General features: G+C 38.9%; 1 protein-coding gene and 1 long non-coding RNA gene across 2 annotated transcripts; one reads left to right on the top strand and one right to left on the bottom strand.

Moving 5' to 3' along the window:
- Positions 1-495: 495 nt before the first annotated feature.
- On the top strand, positions 496-19,379 carry LOC100892597 (carbohydrate sulfotransferase 15). The gene is made up of 8 exons (XM_030979358.1): positions 496-698; positions 4,198-4,275; positions 5,396-5,908; positions 9,133-9,352; positions 12,124-12,207; positions 15,676-15,986; positions 16,781-16,925; positions 19,175-19,379. Exons 2-8 carry the CDS (start codon positions 4,246-4,248, stop codon positions 19,366-19,368), a joined length of 1,497 nt encoding a protein of 498 aa, XP_030835218.1. The 5' UTR covers positions 496-698; positions 4,198-4,245; the 3' UTR covers positions 19,369-19,379.
- On the bottom strand, positions 8,766-12,229 carry LOC115921641. The gene is made up of 3 exons (XR_004063014.1): positions 12,218-12,229; positions 11,344-11,346; positions 8,766-8,860 (listed from the first exon to the last, which is right to left on the bottom strand). It is a non-coding gene; the product is annotated as an uncharacterized LOC115921641 (long non-coding RNA).
- Positions 19,380-19,757: the final 378 nt, after the last annotated feature.

Raw genomic sequence — 19,757 nt, 5'->3', positions numbered from 1 at the left:
GTGAAAAATATGCGATAAAATTGACGATATCGTGAATTTTATCGCATATTTTTCACGATTTAGTCTATTCGCGATGTCCCTTCAGGGCCACCATATTCATCCCATCAAACATTTCAAGAGGTGAGCGCTAATTTATTTGTATAATACGCTCATTCGCGCCTGTGAATTTAGACTACAGTATGTGTTCTGTCAGTATTACTACTCGCGACGCGTGGCGTACACAGTCATAGACCTCGCTAAGCCACTTCAACTCAACATCAATTTGTGGCGAGTCCTGCATTGACTGTTTGCTCATCCTCTACTCGCCTTGAAAATCAAAGACATCTCCAGCTAAGAGATTGTTTGTTTAAGTGATTTCGCGCTGGACGCTGAATCTTCAACTCCTGAATTCAAAAGAGCTGTGATCACCCATTTACATGTAAAGTGTTTTTTCTGGCTTCATCTCTTCTTCTTTGTGTTCTTTCTCCGTTCTTGGACCCGGGCCTGCAGCAGTTTAGTAGGTTCCATGGTCGGAGTCTCAGAGATTAGCAATAGTTTGCACCAAGTCAAATGAAGCAAATTGAACCAGTTTAACCAGGGCATATCCCTGCTTGAACCTTGACGAGAACATCCTTGAACTGTCTTCGATACCGACCGAAATCATAATACTGTTCGACCGGATGGCCGAGAAATAAATTCCTGTGGGATTCCTTATTCAGGTCAGTATAAGTTACAGATGGTAGCTATATTTAGAGGTGTAGATCTATGTATTTTTAAATAGGATTTTATAGTATTGACTATTGAAAATGTGAAATTCGAATTCCTGTATCCTCTGAATCGCTGTATTCCACCCTTACAATATGTATAACTCTACTAGTTCCAATAATAATATCACGGTTAACGTTCAATTAAGGTAATTAAGACAACATTATAGTCAGAAGACCTCGATTGATATTAATATAACTTGGAATTAACACTGATTAATATCAGGCTAGGAACTCCATGTTAATATTAAGTCTTGCTGTGTCACGTACATTCCATAGCCAAAGGAGTATGTTGATCAACAAATACTGTTGCCCATAACATTGGAATTTTAAAGAACCTCTTTTCAGGAGATGAATGTGACAATGTGGTTTATTTTTTAAGGATAAAACTGATATATTCTCAGAACTTTATTGATCAACCTCTACGACTCATTAGATTGATAAATAGAGTTGTGAAAAGAAAAACGTTATTATATCAATCAAGAATAGAATATATTGTCACAGTCCCTTTATAATAGGGGTAAAATATATTTATTTCAACTTCATAGGCAACAGTGTAGTTTCAAGTTTTTTCATTTTCCGTCACTTTGCATTTAATTACCCGACTGAAATAATACAACAAATAAACTGTTCAATCCGCTGTTTTCAAGGGTAGTGAAAAAGATAATGTAACGAATATAAGTTGCATTGCGCACAAATCTTCAACAATAAAGGAATTATGAGTGATGTTTGTTGGCGGCCCAATACTGTTTTTTGAGGTCAATGAACAAGGTGGACACATATGTGAATACACTTTATGGTTAACGTTTACACAGAATGGAAATGAGCTTCCATCAACAAAAACGAAATCCATGTTTTTATCATAATTTGCCATCTAAGATCCCAGTTGAATCAATTCATGTTATATAATTGATGTTTCTCTTGTCACCAAGCACGTAGCCACGGGGGGGGGGGGGGGGGGGGGTGCTCGGTTGAACTTTATAGACCGTCACTGAAAGTGATTGATAAAATATTTCAAAATGGTATTGCATTTAGTCCAATTTGAATTTTTACTATATTGACGTTGGTATCATTGAAAAGCCTTATCGTTCTTTTGTACAACGATGCCCTATTTGTAATGAATATCCAGGAATGTGCAGTACACTTGAATAAAAACGAAATGGTTCAAAATGCATTTTTATTGTCAACAGGGAATCTTTCTTTTGTTTTGGTAGCGACCATTTTATTATAAATACTCATATCGCGTATAATTTGAAATGAAAGATGTTCGCGTATCCAAATGTATATAGTGACTCCAGGTGATCCTTCAAGCAGACTTGCCCCCAGCACATAACCGATGAAACTATCGAGGGATTCGTACATTCCTTTTTGATAACTTTGTTACAAGACCTCATGAAGAAGCCAAAAAGTGTATCCCTACTGTGAAAGGTTGAAACGGTGGTAAGCCAACGATAAGCTAGTGGAAAAATAAAAAGATAAGTGCAAAAGGAAAGCAACTCAATTTCCAAAGTGTTGTACGTCCCCAACTAAAATTCAGAAGGCATGTGCCCAGCGTGTCAATATGAATCTACTTCACTTGGTAACCTTATGTTTTAAAAAATACACCATCCTCATCATTATCATCATCATCATCACCATCACCATCATTACCATCATAACTATCATCATTACATCATCATCATCATCATCATCATCATCACCATCATCACCATCATAACTATCATCATTACATCATCATCATCATCATCATCACCACCACCATCATCACCATCATCATTACATCATCATCATCATCATCATCATCACCATCATCACCATCATAACTATCATCATTACATCATCATCATCATCATCATCATCACCATCATCACCATCATAACTATCATCATTACATCATCTTCATCATCATCATCACCATCATCACCATCATAACTATCATCATTACATCATCATCATCATCATCATCACCACCACCATCATCACCATCATAACTATCATCATCATCATCATCATCACCACCACCATCATCATCACCATCATAACTATCGTCATCATCATTATCATACATCCCTTTACTGTCTGTTTGTATATTACCATTTTGTGTTATGATCCTGCAAGTCAAATAAATATACAGATAATATAAATGAAGACAAAAATTAGATAAGTAAACAAATGAATGGATAAAATGGAGGCAGTGTTCCGAACGCATTTTCAGTGTAGTGAGGTGTTTGGAAATTATTTTCTCTCATTAGTGTATTATAAATTTTAGATTATTTGTTTAATCGAACATGTCTATTATTGTTTAGTACTCAGCAGAGATGCATAGTGAATAGGCGTTCGGGGCTCACGGTCACCGTTTCGACTCAGGCCCAGCATCTCTGTACAGTGGCAGATCCAGGGGGGGGGGGGGTACAGTTAAAAACACGTTAGTTAGTTTTTTTTTTTAGATAGGCCCCCTCCCCTGGCGCTCAAGGGGGGAGGGGTGCGATTTTTCAAATTTTCGAGGGCCAAAAGAAAAAAATTAGTGCTCACTACCCCCCCCCCCCCCCAGCTGGCTGTTTTGCCGCTAAATATTCTCTCACGAATTGGGCCCCCTCTTTGGCCCTCTCCCCTGCCGCCGGCTGGATCCGCCCCTGTGTCTTTATATATATATATATATATACTCATACAACCTTAGCAATAACTAATTTTAAACTTTATCATTTTTAGGACTTTTTTTTCGTCATAAAGAGGTTCCTACGATACAAGAAATCAGAAAAAGTACATGCATATAGGCCTAGATGAATTCGCGGTTGCATAGATGATGGGTATCAAAATTCACGAGATTATTTTATTGATGGACCATGGTTTATAAACATTCCGATGAAGTCACCCCCCCCCCCTTTCACTCTGCACTGGGCATGTCTATGGAGGCATACCGATGTCATTCTATATAGAACCTTGTACCTTGTACCTTGTACCATGTACCTTGTACCTTGTACCTTGTACCTTGTACCTTGTGTTCGTCTCTTCCGAAAGGTCCGCTAGGAACTATAACTGGAAGTATAACTTGACGTGACGAGAGTATAGATTTGTGTATTTCTGGGGTTATGCTATTTGATTTAGTTTTGGGATTGCAGATTTGAAGACTGTGCTGGATTTAATGTCCACGTTTAGTTGAGGTAGGTCATTCCATAGTTTTACAGCTTCAGGGAAGAAGGATTCTGCAAATGGTGTTGATGAGCACTGAAAGGTAGTCAACTGTTTGTCATGTGTCCGCCTACTTCTTGATCCTTTCCTCTGGAGATAATCTCCTAGTGGAATATCTAGTTCTGCATTAATCATCTTGTGGAGTGTAGTTACCCTTTGGATTAGGCGTCTCCTCTCTACGTTGTCCCATTTCAGTGTTGTCAGCATATTTTAATTACAAGAACACTTGTAATTAAAATGACATTTTCCTCTGTTTATTCAACAGGAACTACACTCTATTTCTCGAAGAATATTGAACTGAGGAAACAACAAAATGACCCCTTACTGCAAGAGGAGACTCATGGTAAGGATATTTAATTTAATTGTCACTTAAGCTGTCAGTAGGCCAACTAAGACAAGCACGATCGCAGAGACCTTCGAGAAATCAGCTTATTTCAAGTCAACTGATTCTATACTAGGGAATTGACATGATTGTATTGCCTAGATACACCCCCTCCCACTCCGTGAACGGAGGGATACCATGCGTGTTCCCAAAATGTCCGGTAAAGGGGTACTTTTCACGCACCAAAATCCGGCTCGTAGTACACAAAAATCCGTTACACACCGGACTTTAGGGGGGTGTTTTTCAAAGGAGGGAACATGCATATGCGTACCCTAACTGAGTGGGGGGGGGGGGGGGGGGGGGGGGGCGGGGATACAATGATCGGATTCCGTATCATGTCATTCTCATGTTCATTTATTTCAAGATAATATAGTTGACGCACAAGGCTAACGAAATTGCCTAATAATACCGGTAGGCGAGGTTGATGTCAAATGCCCTATGTGTATCTTTGGTCCAGTCACTGAGCTGGCACTACAATCGTATAAGGAGGTGGGGGGGGGGGGGGGGGGCTATCGGTTTTTGTGAGGTGAATGATGAATTAAATAAAAATTAAGAAGTCCATCAAATAGGGGTATGGGCTGGGGACTAAGGGTCAGATCATCTTCTTTTCACCGTGTCATCTTTCTCCTTTATTTTTCTCTCCTCTCTTCTTTTTCTTCTTCATTTTGTTTTATTGTCATTCATTGGGGGGGGGGGGGCGTGCACCTTGCAACTGTAGCTTTACAATTACCTACTGTATTGTATTTTTAACTGTGAAAGATATAGTAATTTTTCCCGCACCACAGCAAGCATATTTTGATATTGATATTGATATTGATCTATTTCATCCACAATATGGAAATATGCTTCCCACCAGCATTACAATAATAATACAAGAAACAGAGTACCTTACAGTCATGTTCTCGTAGAGTCAGGACTGAACTGAATCAGTTAATTGTATCGTTCGTGTTATTATTCATATTCCGTTATGAATAGGATACAAACAAAAACGGACTCTACTATTGAATCGCCTATTAAAATACGAAGGGAAACATATCCTCTCTTTTTTTTAAAATCAATCTTTTGGGGTTTTTTCTTCCAGATATTGCTCACTTTTACAGGGATGATAATGTACTTTTCATTTACTCTGATGTCTTTCTCGAGGGAGAGCAACGTAGCCCAGCCATTCCCTCGACCAAGCAAAAATACGGGCCATGATGACGGCGCTTCTAGAATTGATTCATTACATCATGAACGGGAACACCACGTCTTTCAATATGGGAACACCACCAAATTTAGCGCTAACACTAGTGATTCGTCTCGCGGCTCCCCTTTCATCTTGAAGCAACCAGTGGCTGGTTGGAGGCAGCGACCTCAGAAACACCTTAAAACAGAAGCTAAAGATCACCACGTACCATTGTCAAAACGGAAATCCGTAGCGGTTACGACTGCGAGAATATCTCAAGACATTTTGACAAATCTGTCACTCAGTTTTCAAGCTTCTCAACTCCGTTTCGAAATGGATATGGCAAAGTATGGTCAGCAGGAGATTGGGCAGCCAGTACGGTACACGAGAGAGAACATTCCTGCAGATTTACGTGCCCTGGCACCAAGTGTAAGTAAATTTATTTTTTTTAAAGAAAAATATAATAATAATAATACTCAGTTTATGTATTGCGCTTATTACAACCACTAAGCGCTTCCAGACTTGGAGATTATTACCCCCGACTTTAGCTGTGCTGCCATCACGGCGCTCTAGCATTTCAAAGAATTAATTCTTGCCAGGTACCCACCTGGGTCGAGTGTGGCAAATGTAGATCAATCTCTTGCCAAAGGACATTAGTACCGCGGTGGGTCTCGAACCGCGTACCTTGTGATGGACAGTCCGGCGACTTAACCGTTCTCCCTGGGGGCCCTGCAATCATAATTGTATAAGTCAATAGATTCAAACTTCTTATCACCAATTATCTGTATCACAAATTACCTGCTTTGATTCTTCACGCATCAGGACGACTATTCCATGGAACATCGCCTCATATCGTCAACTCCCTGGACAACAACCCCAAGGACAGTTATCCTCGAAAAACTACCCCGCTCTGTCCCTTTAACAGCTACCCCTTCGGATAACTACCAATCCCCGGACAACTACACATCCACGGACAACTACTCCTGTTCAAAATACTATTGAGAACTGTCGAGGGAATCTGCATAGGGGCAGTAATTGTCCGGATGTTTTCCCCGGTGGTGATGTCCGGTTGTAGTTGTAGTTGACCGGATGCAGTTTTCCGGTGTAGAAACCTTTAATTGATGAGGTAGTTGTCATAGGAATGATTTTCTGGGGGTTAGAAGAATAGACAAGGATGGTTAAGTTGAGAGGAAGGAAGTTATCCAATAGCCGACTCGTCAATGATAACAGACTTCTAGGGCGATGTCTCACATCTAACATACATCTAACATGGTGGTGGTAGTTGTTATTTTACCTGACTGCTAAGAAAGCATAAATGCTTGTTAGTGAGCAACCAGACGGCCGGCGGCTTTAGGTCCTCTCCGAGGGACCTGGTAATGAGGATTAATGCCTTACCAAAGGGCATTAGCGCATCGGATTACGAGACCACTGCTCTACCGACTGAGCTATCGCGCCTATGTCTCATCTCGAGTTGCTATTAATCTGAATCGAAAGTCCACAAAATTATTCGAACAGTAATGCATTGAATTCGATGTGAGAAGTATGGAGTTGAGGTTAATACAAAACCAAGTCCCTGTTTCATAAAAAAAAAAGTGTTATCAATAACAAGTTACAATATCTGGTATACGTTACGGATATCGTGGTATTTGATTGGCTGAAAGCAACTTTGACATAGAAATTTGGCATTTGTTATTGATAAAGAGTTTCATGGCCCAAAGTAGTTCAGATCTGTCTCAAATACTTTGATAATTATGTAAGCTTTGGTGAAAACCAATTAAAGCAAAATATCCCGTGTGTGTGAATGAAAAGTGTGAACATTCGATACAGATTCGACTACTAAACTATTAACTTCCATAATTAGACAAATTTGTTTTTGTTCGAACAGCTGGTATTGGCTAACTTGTTTCATTATCTGAATATTAGTTTAAAAATCAAAGACCATACAGCTCCTAATTCAGCAGCGATATTTGAGTGTACGAAATTTAATCTCCTATAACGTCATGAATTAGTCTGCATGCACAGACCTTAGTTTCTATTATTGACACTTAAAGAAAAGGTTGAGTTCTGAGAGGTGAAAAAATAATTTGTGAGCATTTTCATTGTGATTATATCTTCATATTCTAAATAATTATGACATGTAACGTTGCGCTAACAGCTTGAAAATGTGGGCCTCATTTTTATGCCATATGTTTGTGTAGTCCCATGTAGATGTACATCTTTCTGTGAACAGTGCTTATTACTTTACAAAGGCGATACAGTACATGATCATCTTTTTCTGATCAATTCCACACCGTTTCTTTCACAATGCAATCACATGACAGTGCTTTCGACACAATAGATCATTCATGTCTACTGAAAACTCTAAGAAGCCATTTTAGGGTTGATGGCAAGGTTATCGAATGGATTGAATCTTACTTGTCAGATAGAAAACAGAAAATTGAAATTGATAACGTTGTCTCTGATGTATTCAATGTGCCTTTTGGCGTTCCTCAAGGGTCGCGATTAGGCCCTCTGTTGTTTATCTTGTATACAAGCAGACTCCTTACAAATATCCATACGGAGTTTCCTAGTATTAGTTGTCACTGCTACGCAGACGACACCCAACTATACCTATCTTTCTGTCCTAACACACCGGCTGAAGATCATTGTATTTCTGAATTAGAATCATGTGTTGTTTATATTAAGATTTGGATGTTGCAAAACAAGTTGATGTTAAATGATAACAAATAGAATTTTTGGTCATTGGTACTCCACGCCAGGTTTCTAAATTTAGGTCGCGTAGTGTATCAGTTGGTGACTCCACCATAACCCCATCTGATACTGTTAGAAACTTAGGTGTGTCTTTTGATACCCACCTGAATATGGATTCACATATCACTAAAATATGCAAATCAGCCTATTTCAGGATTTATAATTTGAGACGCATTCGAAAATACTTTGATCAGGACAGCATGAAAACTGTCATGCATGCATGTGTTACTAGTAAACTAGATTACTGTAATAGTAAACTAGATTACTTTAATAGTTTATTGTATGGATTGCCAGACTCACAAATTTCCAAGTTGCAGCGGGTCCAAGATGCATGTGCACGACTAATTTGCAGCCTCCCAAAATTCTCTCGAATAACCCCACTTCTAAAGGAACTACACTGGTTGCCAATTCGCCAGAGAATTACATTTAAAATATTAATGATAGTCTACAAAGCTCGAAATGGTCAAACTCCTAGTTACATTACTGAATTGTTGCATATCAAGTCTCAAACTCATGGTCGTAACCTTCGTAGACACATTTATGTTGCAAATACCCCCATATAAAACCAAAGTAACCCTCGGGGACCGGTCATTTCTCTGTGCTGCCCCTAGATTATGGAATAAATTACCACTAGAAATAAGGAAAGCCCTATCACTAGATAATCAAAACTGAAAACTCACTTGTTCATAAAGTATGTTTAGCACAGCATTTACGAGCTCTTGCAGCGCAGTAGAATATATCCACATAGTTATTGCGCTTTACAAATAAATATTATTATTATGACAAGAACTCAACTTTATCTCTAAACAGAATTCGAAAATACATAGTCATAGTCTTACAGTGCAGACTTTGTTTGTGCTAGCAAACTCTAGTCATTGATTTCGTTTATCTTTCGTTGACAGTTATTCAGCCAATTTCCGCGGAAATTCTTACCTGATTACAAGAGCCCGTGCTGGAAGTTTCATAACGAAACCACCAGCCGGCTCAGCTGTCTACCTTACTTCTTCATCGGGGGATTCCCCAAATGCGCCACCACCGATCTCTGGGGTAAGCTGATGACCCACCCAGCCCTTGTGAGAACCCTAAAGGAACCTCATTGGTGGACAAGGACTAACTTTGAAGGTAAACAACAAATGCCCAGGGTAATTGCCCTTCTGGCCCTCCACATCAAAAAATACCCCCCTAGTTTCTTAAACTTGAACACTTCTGTTTAATATGTTTTTTGAATATTTTGGACTATAATTTATTTATCGTTTAATGTATATACAATGTTGTCATGTTTGTTCTGTTCAGTTTGTTGAGTTGGTGCCCTGCATTATTATTCCATGACCTGGGCGTAACGTGCCTTAGGGTGCGTTTAAGCTTAAATTTTGAAGGCAGAATGAGCGATTTGTAACGATCATCGTAAAGGCTCATCGTAATCGCAGTTCCACGGTGTACTGTTTATGCTCACTTTTCAGGCTCATCCGTGTGGCCTTAATTGGTCTTCCAGCTGGATTCGCAAACCTTCACTGTGCATGCTACGTAGACCTACGAGAGGTCAGTGCGTTGACCCCATTTAAACGCGTTTACAAATTGTAAACGCATCTTTTTGTGAGTTTACGATCGGCGATCGTGATCGCCATTTTTCGGTGATTCTACAAAAGTGAGCATGGACGCATCCGTGTTTTAAACTAAACGCGTAACAGATGCCTGATTCTGGCCAGAAAAGGTTAAGCATAAACACGCCCTTATATCCCTTCATTGGTTTTGATGTATGGTCATGTTTACAGCTCATTAGTCTTAAGACCCTCTTGTTGGTAATAGATTATCCGGACATCACATGCGTTCGCATTAAAGATTAGACTTTCCAGTTTCGATGTTGGGATTTATAATTACTTATACAGTCGTTATTTCGCAGGTTCATTATTCCTAGCATTCCCTATTCCTATTTATCAGACTGTTTGATAATAATGGAGGTATAAAGGGCAATCCAACCCTTGTGATGATTTTATTTGTAATAAAGGAGAAAATTACTCCACAGAGACATTACCACCAATTTCAGCCAATGTATGGAGCCCATACCTATATTGATTACAACTTCTAGAGATTCCTAACTTTCTATTTTTTTTGTCCGATTTCATTCAAAATTTCACCAGTCTATTTCTCTGATTTTTCTGCTTTTCTCTAGTAAGAGTGTTTTTTTTTATTTTTTATCAAGATTGGATTTCCCTTTAATAAAGGGCCGCGTATTTCATGGGTTCATACATGTAATTCCAAAAATGTGATTCGTTTATCAGAAGATTTGTTTTTTCAAAGGTTTGATGTCCAGAAAATAGGGCCTCGTTCCGGAGGTTCGCTATCACGAATATAGGATTCCGTTATTACGAACGCACCTTCAAATTAAGCATAATGAACACATTCAATAGCGCACGTTCGAGATAACCATTCGGGACAATGGATGTCTAGTTACAACAAAATATAATTAGTCTGTCGTTTATTCGTGTATATCTCCAGTTTAACAGTAGGGACTTTTATATTTTGCACGACGAGAACATGGACTGCCCTTTTAAGGCAATGTGACGTCACTGCCAGTGCCTTAAAGGACGTCACATTGCCTTAAAAGGGCAGTCCACGTTCTCGTCGTGCAGAATCTAAAAGTCCCTATTGTATTGGCCTACAATCATGACAAGCCTTTTTTGTGAGAGGAAGCCTCTTTTGGCACCGATTGATCAAGGCTAACCTGTTATTTAAACGTGTCTTTGAAATACATAATTCTGTTATACTGTAGTGGCCTACAAAAAGTCACGTGAAAATAGGCCTCTCTAGGCATCGCATTATTTGAGGCTAAGCTGCATTTTAAACCTGTTTTTAATATACAGGTAGCATCGATTTTACAAGATATCCGTGCAGGCCAACGGTATGATTAAATTAAATATGCATTTAAAAATGCAATTAAGGTTAGCCTCATGCGTTGCCAAAGGAGGCCTGTTTTAACAGGAGCGTCTTGCCAGCCAACGTTATTATACAACGACAAATAAGTGATGGGCAGGATAAAGCATTTTAAAGTGCTTTCTCAAAAACACACGAAATTGATTGAAGAAAGAATACCTCGCTCGAATTGATCAGCAAACGCTCTCAAAATCAAAGATTTCGAGCTGACGCAAAATGCAACGGAAAATATCACAATTCACAAAGGAGGTTTGTCAACAAACCTCCTTTGTGAATCCGGGCCTGAATGACCTGAGGAAGGGGAGGGGGAGGGGGTGGGGGGTAATAGGAGAAAGGGCCAGTTATCTGATGTTAATAAACAAAAGCACACCTGGATATATGAAAACGTGTATACTTATGTGCCCCCACCGTCCAAATTCGAAATTGAAGATATTTTCCTTACGCTTTTCACATAATATATTACAGTATACAGATAGGTTTATGGATCTGTTATGTGTGTTAGGTTGCCTCTTCTAATCATGATGATGATAATAATAATTATAATATTAATCATAATAATCATAATACTAATAATATCAAGGATTATAATGCTGATGATAATTATGATAAAAGTAGTAACATATATGTTTAAATATATGTTTAGCGCTATAAAAATGGAAGCACTATTTTTATTATTGATCATTGTCATTATTTATTATTATTATTATTATTATTATTATCACTATTATTGATGTTGTTAGGGGGTGGTTGTTTTATGCTCATTGTTGTTGCTGTTTTTGTTTGTTGTTATTATTATCATTATTAATTGTTATCGTTTTAGCTTGTGGCAATTTACTAATGGCTCTAAAATGCGAAGAACCTTGTCTATTTTATTTTACACTCACTATTCCAAGTACAAGTAGTTCGCATATCACTACAGTACTTTGTATCATTATGTGTTTTCCTTTTTTTTTTTATTTCAGAGAAAAAAATTGAAACATACGTTCGTCGATATAATAACTTATCGAAGGAAATGACTTCTAAACATCAGAAAGATCTCATCACATGTAAGTATACCAAACATAAAGACTTCCATTTTTCCTTCGGATATAGCTATAAATATTCAGCAAATACTGGCACTTACCATCATAAATATTTGTCCTTTACAATAATATATAAATATTGCTTGTAAATTTCTTCAAATTGCTGTTTTAAATCAACTGTCTGGATGCACAACTTGCGGCCACGGTAGAATATAACATCAATCGGAAAATTCTGAAGTTATCGGTTCATGATATAGGCCTATTGTTATATTGAATGCCGGAGCATGCATCAGTTAAATAATATCCTCTATAGCAGTGAGCAGTACGAAACAGGCCGCCTCTGTCTTCATCATTATGATTTTTACGGTGATTAACACAAAGAAAATATTGGAAAAGAGTCGATAAAACATAGATGATATTTCCCACAGTGCGGCACTAGAGCTTCTCTGCTCTCATCATATTTTTTCTTTACACCATCATGATATATGCGGTCATCAACACATTGAAATCATATGAACTGAAACGATAAAACGTCATATTATTTCACACAATACGTCATGATAATATTGTGTGCGGTTTACGTATAATGCGTAAGACATTTGCCACGACTGGGCGTGTAGATGATGGAACTTGGGGAGAAGGGGTGGGGGGGGGGGGGGGGGGTGCCAACTTCATGGTTGACCGTGATCGTTTATAACAAAGTTAACCCCAAGGGCAAAGTGCGGTGTGAATTATTAAAGATAGAAAAACAGTGTGCCACGAGCAGTTGATTGAGGAGGGAATCGCCACAGATTGTCACATGGCACGGCCCTCGAAGGGATCACCGACACATCTTGGAGTAATAAATCGTAAAAGGGCTTCATTGGTTGTTCAGCTATGTTTAAAGAGAAAGTTTCGTTCTGATAAAGCTGAAAATACTATCCATGAGCTTTCTCAATCTTTCTAAGTCATTTCAGAAGAAGATCCTCGAAGCACTGTCCCCTAAAAGGGGATAGCTCTTCAAATAGAACCAAAAAATAAAGAAATACCCACCGTGTCGTGATGAATATACTCAATTATCTTCCCTCACATTCTATATCAATCAGCTCTGTCATTTACTCTTTGTATTGCCCCCCCCCCCCCCCACTCTCTCTCTCTCTCTCTCTTTGCATACCATCCACACCCATACACATTCCTTCTCTATCATGTTTACAAAGACAGTGGCTGGGAGGTGGACAAAATGTTCAAATGGTCCTCTCTCAATTTCAAATTCAATTTCAATTCAAATTTATTCATGTTTCCAAAAAAAAACATTACAAATCAATTATCTCTCTCTGTCACTCTCCCCCCCCCCCTCTCTCCCCCCCCCCCCTCTCTCTCTCTTCTCTCTCTCTCTCTCTCTCTCTTTGCATACCATCCACACCCATACACATGCAACTATATTCCTTCTCTATCATGTTTACAAAGACAGTGGCTGGGAGGTGGACAATTATATGTTTCAAATGTTCCTCTCCTCTCTCTCTCTCTCTCTTTGCATACCGTCCACACCCATACACATGCAACTATATTCCTTCTCTATCATGTTTACAAAGACAATGACTGGGAGGTGGACAATATGTCTCAAATGTTCCCCCCCCCCCCCGCCCCCTCTCTCTCTCTTTCTCTCTCTCTCTCTCTCTTTACATACCGTCCACACCCATACACATGCAACTATATTCCTTCTCTATCACGATTACAAAGACAGTGGACAAATATATGTTTCAAACGTTTCTCTCTCTCTCTCTCTCTCTCTCTCTCTCCCCTCTCTATCTCTCTCACTCTCCCCCTCTCTCTCTCTCTCTCTCTCTCTCTCTCTCTCTCTTTGCATACCGTCCACACCCATACACACGCAACTATATTCCTTCTCTACCATGTTTACAAAGACAGTGGCTGGGAGGTGGACAAATATGTCTCAAATGTTCCCCTCCCCCCCCCCCCCTCTCTCTTTACATACCGTCCACACCCATACACATGCAACTATATTCCTTCTCTATCACGATTACAAAGACAGTGGACAAAATATATGTTTCAAACGTTTCTCTCTCTCTCTCTCTCTCTCTCTCTCTCTATCTCCCTCTCTCTCTCTCTCTCTCTCTCTCTCTCTCTTCCTCCACTTGTGAATATGTAGTGGTGTAGGGGTTCAATTCACCGCACTCTCAATCCAAGGGTTTGGGTTCGAATCCCAGCCCTCCACTCTGTTTAAAATTGGATACCCCTCATTTTGTTCCTCTCCTACTCTCGACCCAAATGTATTTTCTGGGGTAATAATAATTGCAAGGCCTGCAGGAAGAGAAGTAAATAATTATTTATGTGGTTATACCCCAGGGTAAATAATAAGAATAAAAATAACATTTATTATTAAGGCATAATTTGAATAGTCTTATAAATTTGCTATTTAAAAAACAAAACATGTTTCCATATTAAATCACCGTAGACATACATCAATGTTATGATTTAGAACGATTACTAGCATCAACTGCCAAGAACATGACTGATGGTATTTAACAAAAAAATAAACATAGCACCCGATGACGTACGAATTTATTCAAAAGGGTTTCATTTTGATAACATGTGATGATATGGCAATGGGTTTGGCGTGTGACAAAGAGCGGAGATCCGACATAATATTGCTCCTGGCATGTGTAGGGCTAGAGTAAGTGATGCAATTGCGTTTAGGTTAGGTGAAGGCCTTAAGGGTTAGGATCAGGTGCGTACGCAGGGTGGGGGTCGAACCCCCCTCAAATTGTTTTAGTGTGTGTGTGTGTGTGTGTGTGTGTGTGTGTTGGAGGAACCCCCCCCTCAATTTTTATCTTCAATAAATAAATACATAAATAAAAAAAATTAAAAAAAATTATAGTAATGGGTGACCAAAAAAGGTGACCTTACCCCCCGCCCCCCCCCCGCCCCCCGCCCCGCCCCCCAACGGAACGAATATCAATCAGCCAAATTTTCAAATTTTCAGGACAAAAAAAAAAGAAAGAAGTGTGCTCTAACCCCCCCCCCCCCCCCCCCCCCCCCTGGCTGATCGTCAACGAAACGGAGTTAAGTCTTTTGTCAACTCTGTTCGTTGCTACGGCAGGTAGCCAGTGAAAACGAACTCGTTTGATAAACAGAACTTTGTTATTCCTGGCTCATTTTTCCTAATTGAGGTGTCATAACAGAAAGGGCAGAAATTGAACTTTCTAGAAATGTGATTTTTTTTTCTTGAAATTCAGATACCGCCCGCCAAATGCCTTTTTGGTTTACTCTCTTCAAATTGCTTTTGATCATTCATGCGTGAGAAATCATATAAGTTGCATCAAATGAAAGAGAAGGATCTAAGCTTTCCAAATATGTGTCATTTATTAATTATAATTGTGAATAAGTTATGATTAAACATCGATAATTCTCGGTTTCGTTTTTTCTGGGACGCTCTATATTACTTGTTTTCTTCTTCAAGTTTACCATTGAATGATTTTATGATTTTATTGCCAGGTGACGCATCTGCACTGACGTTCCAGGATAACAAGGCAGTGATAGCTCGTATGCCGCCCAAACTCAGAGAGGAAATCAAGTACGTCACAGCTGATTTTATCAGGGCTGCCTTGCCCGATCTCAAAATCGTTGGCATTATACGCGATCCAACTTCGAGGCTCTACTCGGCTTACCTTTATTTCGCCGAGCACAAAAAGAGTCCCACATCGCCGGAGGATTTCCACGTCAAAGTGGTGAAGGCGATGGAGGAGTTCTACAATTGTACAGATAATCATGATCTCCGTTTCTGTGCCTATCATGACGTGGTACCGGTAAGAATAATTATTGCCATGAAATTGCCTGAAATAGATCATCAAATTTCCTGAAATTTAATTGAATTTCCTTCTTTTCTTCCAAACTGCCTCGTATGTGCCTTTTTGTGCCTTTTTTTTCGTCATGAAATTCTTGGAGACTAGCGCCAAACGTCTTTTGTTTCAACAGAATATCAATTTCAAATTGCAAACGAGTGAAGCGAGTGAGCAATAATGTACACTGAATACAGAGGCAAATGACAAATGATATCAAAGAGTAAAGATTCGCCTTTTTAGTAATTATGTTCTTTAATTAAATTACCTTTGATTTACCTTATTTTATCTTCAGTTTTCCTTTAATTTGTCAATTTCCTTAAAAATGTCCTTGACACTTTCAATTTTTTTTAAATACTGAAAACAAGGAAATTTCCTTGAAAATGGAAGCTACATGTATGGTGTAAATTGGGCAATGAAGGAGCCCTTTGCCCCTTCAACCCTCATTTTAACTCCTCATTCTCCTCCTCATCGTCGCCATTTTAAGGTGACTATCGTCATCGTCATTATCGTTTCCACCATCACCGTATGCTCCTCATAATTTTCATCATCATCACTGTCATCTTCATTACCATCACTACCACCAAATCCCCCTGTTTCCCTCTCCTCCTCCTCATCATCGTCTCTTCATCATCATTAACATCGTCATCATTGTCACCGCTACCACTTCTACCACTACCATCATCGTCGTTGCCTTTTCCCCATTTATTTATTTATCCTGTTCCCCCTTTACATCGCATGCCGTGTGGTTGTATTTTCAGCACATAAACATCGGGTGCTATTCCTTCTACATCCGAGAATATCTGGCACGGTTTCCCCGGAACCAGCTTTACTTCTTACGCACAGAAGACTGGTCAAAAGATCCTGCTCATTATATGAAAGAAATATTCTCATTTCTAGATATTGGTAAGTAAATACTGACTGTCATTATAATGAATTTTGAATTGACATTGGGCCTTAAAGATACTATGTCCCTTTTGCAGCCAACATCAAATTCTGTAGAACTTTGCAGGAATTATGAAAATGTCATGTATGTCTAAACGATAGCAGTGTCCTAATATTCGAATTATGCAAGGAAACCCGTTTACTTGATAGACTTCACTGTCAGACGCTATTGAGTGACTGACTGGCTTTTTTCTTATTTGGTAATAACATACATTAAATGAGCTATAACGAGTACATGAGCATTTGTCTACATCAATAACCCACTTCTTGTAATGGCCAGAATTACTGATTGAATCTTTGCGCAGCATAAAACGTACGACCATTTGGTACAATAGTCTGAAAATCAGACTATTACTTACTGGCTCTATAGCTCTTAAGTCGATTTGACAACTAATAGTCGTTATTTTCCCACTTAAAGACATTTTCAAGCTCCCATTTTTTTTAGGGAAGTTCTAAATTAGTATTATCTTTCAAATACCGTTGGAATTTATCCTTTTCATTTTTTTTGGTCTGCAAATGGGACATAGTACCTTTAAAACTGTAAAACAATAACATTTTGGTGTTCATGATAGTTCACGAATTTTGCAAATGGACGAGAAGAAAAGTCACTTCAGCAATGCAAAAGATTCATGCTCCAAAAAATGAACTGTGTCTCTTGGAAATTTATTGACGGGAAAAGGGGTGTATAGCAAATTGATTAAACATACATTCCCAATTCCCATGTTTGTGTTTTAAGAATGACTATAATATACCAACACAATGTTATTTTTAAAGCAAAGCACTTCAGGTTTGGTTAAAAGTCACAATGTCAAGCGTAGTCAAAAATTCGTGCAATTTAGGTAGGCCTATAGAGTCACTTCAATCGGGATTACTAAGGTGGCACAGACCAGGTGTGCCCCCCCCCCCCGCAAAAAAAGTGTTCATTATTCATGTTGAATTCATGTATAAAGAATTATCCTATTTGTTTGGATTTTAATGAACAATTGAATTGAATTGAATTGAATTGAATTGAATTGAATTGAATTGAATTGAATTAAATTGAATAGTATAAACAAGATTTATTTGATGAGGGATAGGGGAGTTCAAGACCTCCCCCCCCCCCAATACCCTAGTCCCCTCAGTAACCGTTATTAGATCATCGTGCATTTTATGCAATACAGAGACAACAACATGAAGATATAGATGCTTTGTACTGTACGTGTAATTGTCACTAAAATATTTAACCCAAATACATGTAGCAGCAAATTCCTAACGAAAGTTTAAAAAAAAAAAAAAAAAAAAAAAAAAAAAAAATCTTCAAAAATGCAAAAATGCAAATAAATTTTCACTAGCCTATACCCATCACCCATCGACGTTTACCAACAACAGAGCATTGACTTATAAGGTATTCCAACCATGATTTCTATAGGAGATACACGACTCACTGAGTATGAAAATTGCCAAGAAGTTGATTTCTAAAATGTAATATCGTCAAAAATAATAGCGGATAAAAATCAGTACACTGGAAGTAATAATAATAAATAATAATTACAGTGCTTATATAGCGCATAACACTTACTTTGTCAGAAGTCTCTAAGCGCTCTGCGACGACGTTTCGACAGTCCCTGAAAGCTTCTTCTGACTTCTTAGTCAGAGTGATTTATTATTCGCTGTTAATTTGTACGGTATACGAAATGAATAATAATCTTCTTGAGAATTTGCGATCGTGGTATTACTAATAGGTTAATATCCCAGAAAATGATTTATTGCATTTGTCCATTGGTATAACCCTGGTCATATCCTCACTGTGGCGCACATAATATTTGAATGAGTTCAGTCTTTTGATTTATGTATTTAGGTCGTGTATATGAATTCATTTACTTTTCTCTCTCCCCCCCCCCCTCTCTCTCTCTCTCTCTTTCTCTTTGTCACTTTCTCTGTCTGTCTGTCTGTCTCTCCCTCTCCCTTTCACCTTCCCCTTCTCTCACATCTCTTGTTCTCTCTCTCCCTCTCTCTCCCTCCTATCCTCCCTCTCTCCCCTCACATCCTCACTCTCTCCCTTCACATCCTCCCTCTCTTCCCCTCCACCCTTCCTCCATCGCTCCCTCGCGATCTCTCCCTTTCTCTCTCCCCCTCTCTCTCTCTCACTCTCTCTCTCACTCTCTCTCTCTCTATCTCTCTCTCTTTCTCTCTCTCTCTCTCTCTCTCTCTCTCTCTCTCTCTCTGTGTAGATCCTATGTCTGAAGAATACCGACATAAGGTTGCACAGGCGGGGAAGCTGAACCGAAGAAAAGCACGCGACAGGAGAGTTGGGCCGATGTTACCACAAACGAAGAAACTCTTGGACGATTTTTACAGACCTTGCAACAAAGATTTAGCCAAACTTCTAAATGACGACAAATATCTCTGGCAGATAGGCACGTAAAGTGTAGTGACGGATTTGTAAAGACTTGTCATGACATTATGCTGCAGATATATAAATACTACTAATAATAGTTGCAATTTCCACTTTCCATTGAGTAGAAATTAGCGCTTTGAGATTTCAATCAGGTGTCGGTGTTAAAGTTAAAAATATATACAAGTACGATGCAGAGACAGTGTGAGTTCAACTAATGCATATGGTTTCAGAATAGATTCGCATGAAAATTGTTCCCCCACCCCCCCCCCCCCAAAAAAGAAAAAAATACCCTGGAAAATTAACTTGGTATAGAAATAGAAGGGCGAGGGGACCCAATCCTTTTGCAGTGGCATGTCTAATTGCATAAGCGAAGAGAAAATAGAGAATGAAGAAGAAAGACAAGTTAACCCTGGCAC

Source organism: Strongylocentrotus purpuratus, unplaced genomic scaffold (assembly GCF_000002235.5).
Source record: "Strongylocentrotus purpuratus isolate Spur 01 unplaced genomic scaffold, Spur_5.0 spur5_scaffold_10, whole genome shotgun sequence".
Classification (NCBI taxonomy): domain Eukaryota; kingdom Metazoa; phylum Echinodermata; class Echinoidea; order Camarodonta; family Strongylocentrotidae; genus Strongylocentrotus; species Strongylocentrotus purpuratus.
This window is presented reverse-complemented; position numbering and strand designations above follow the sequence as displayed.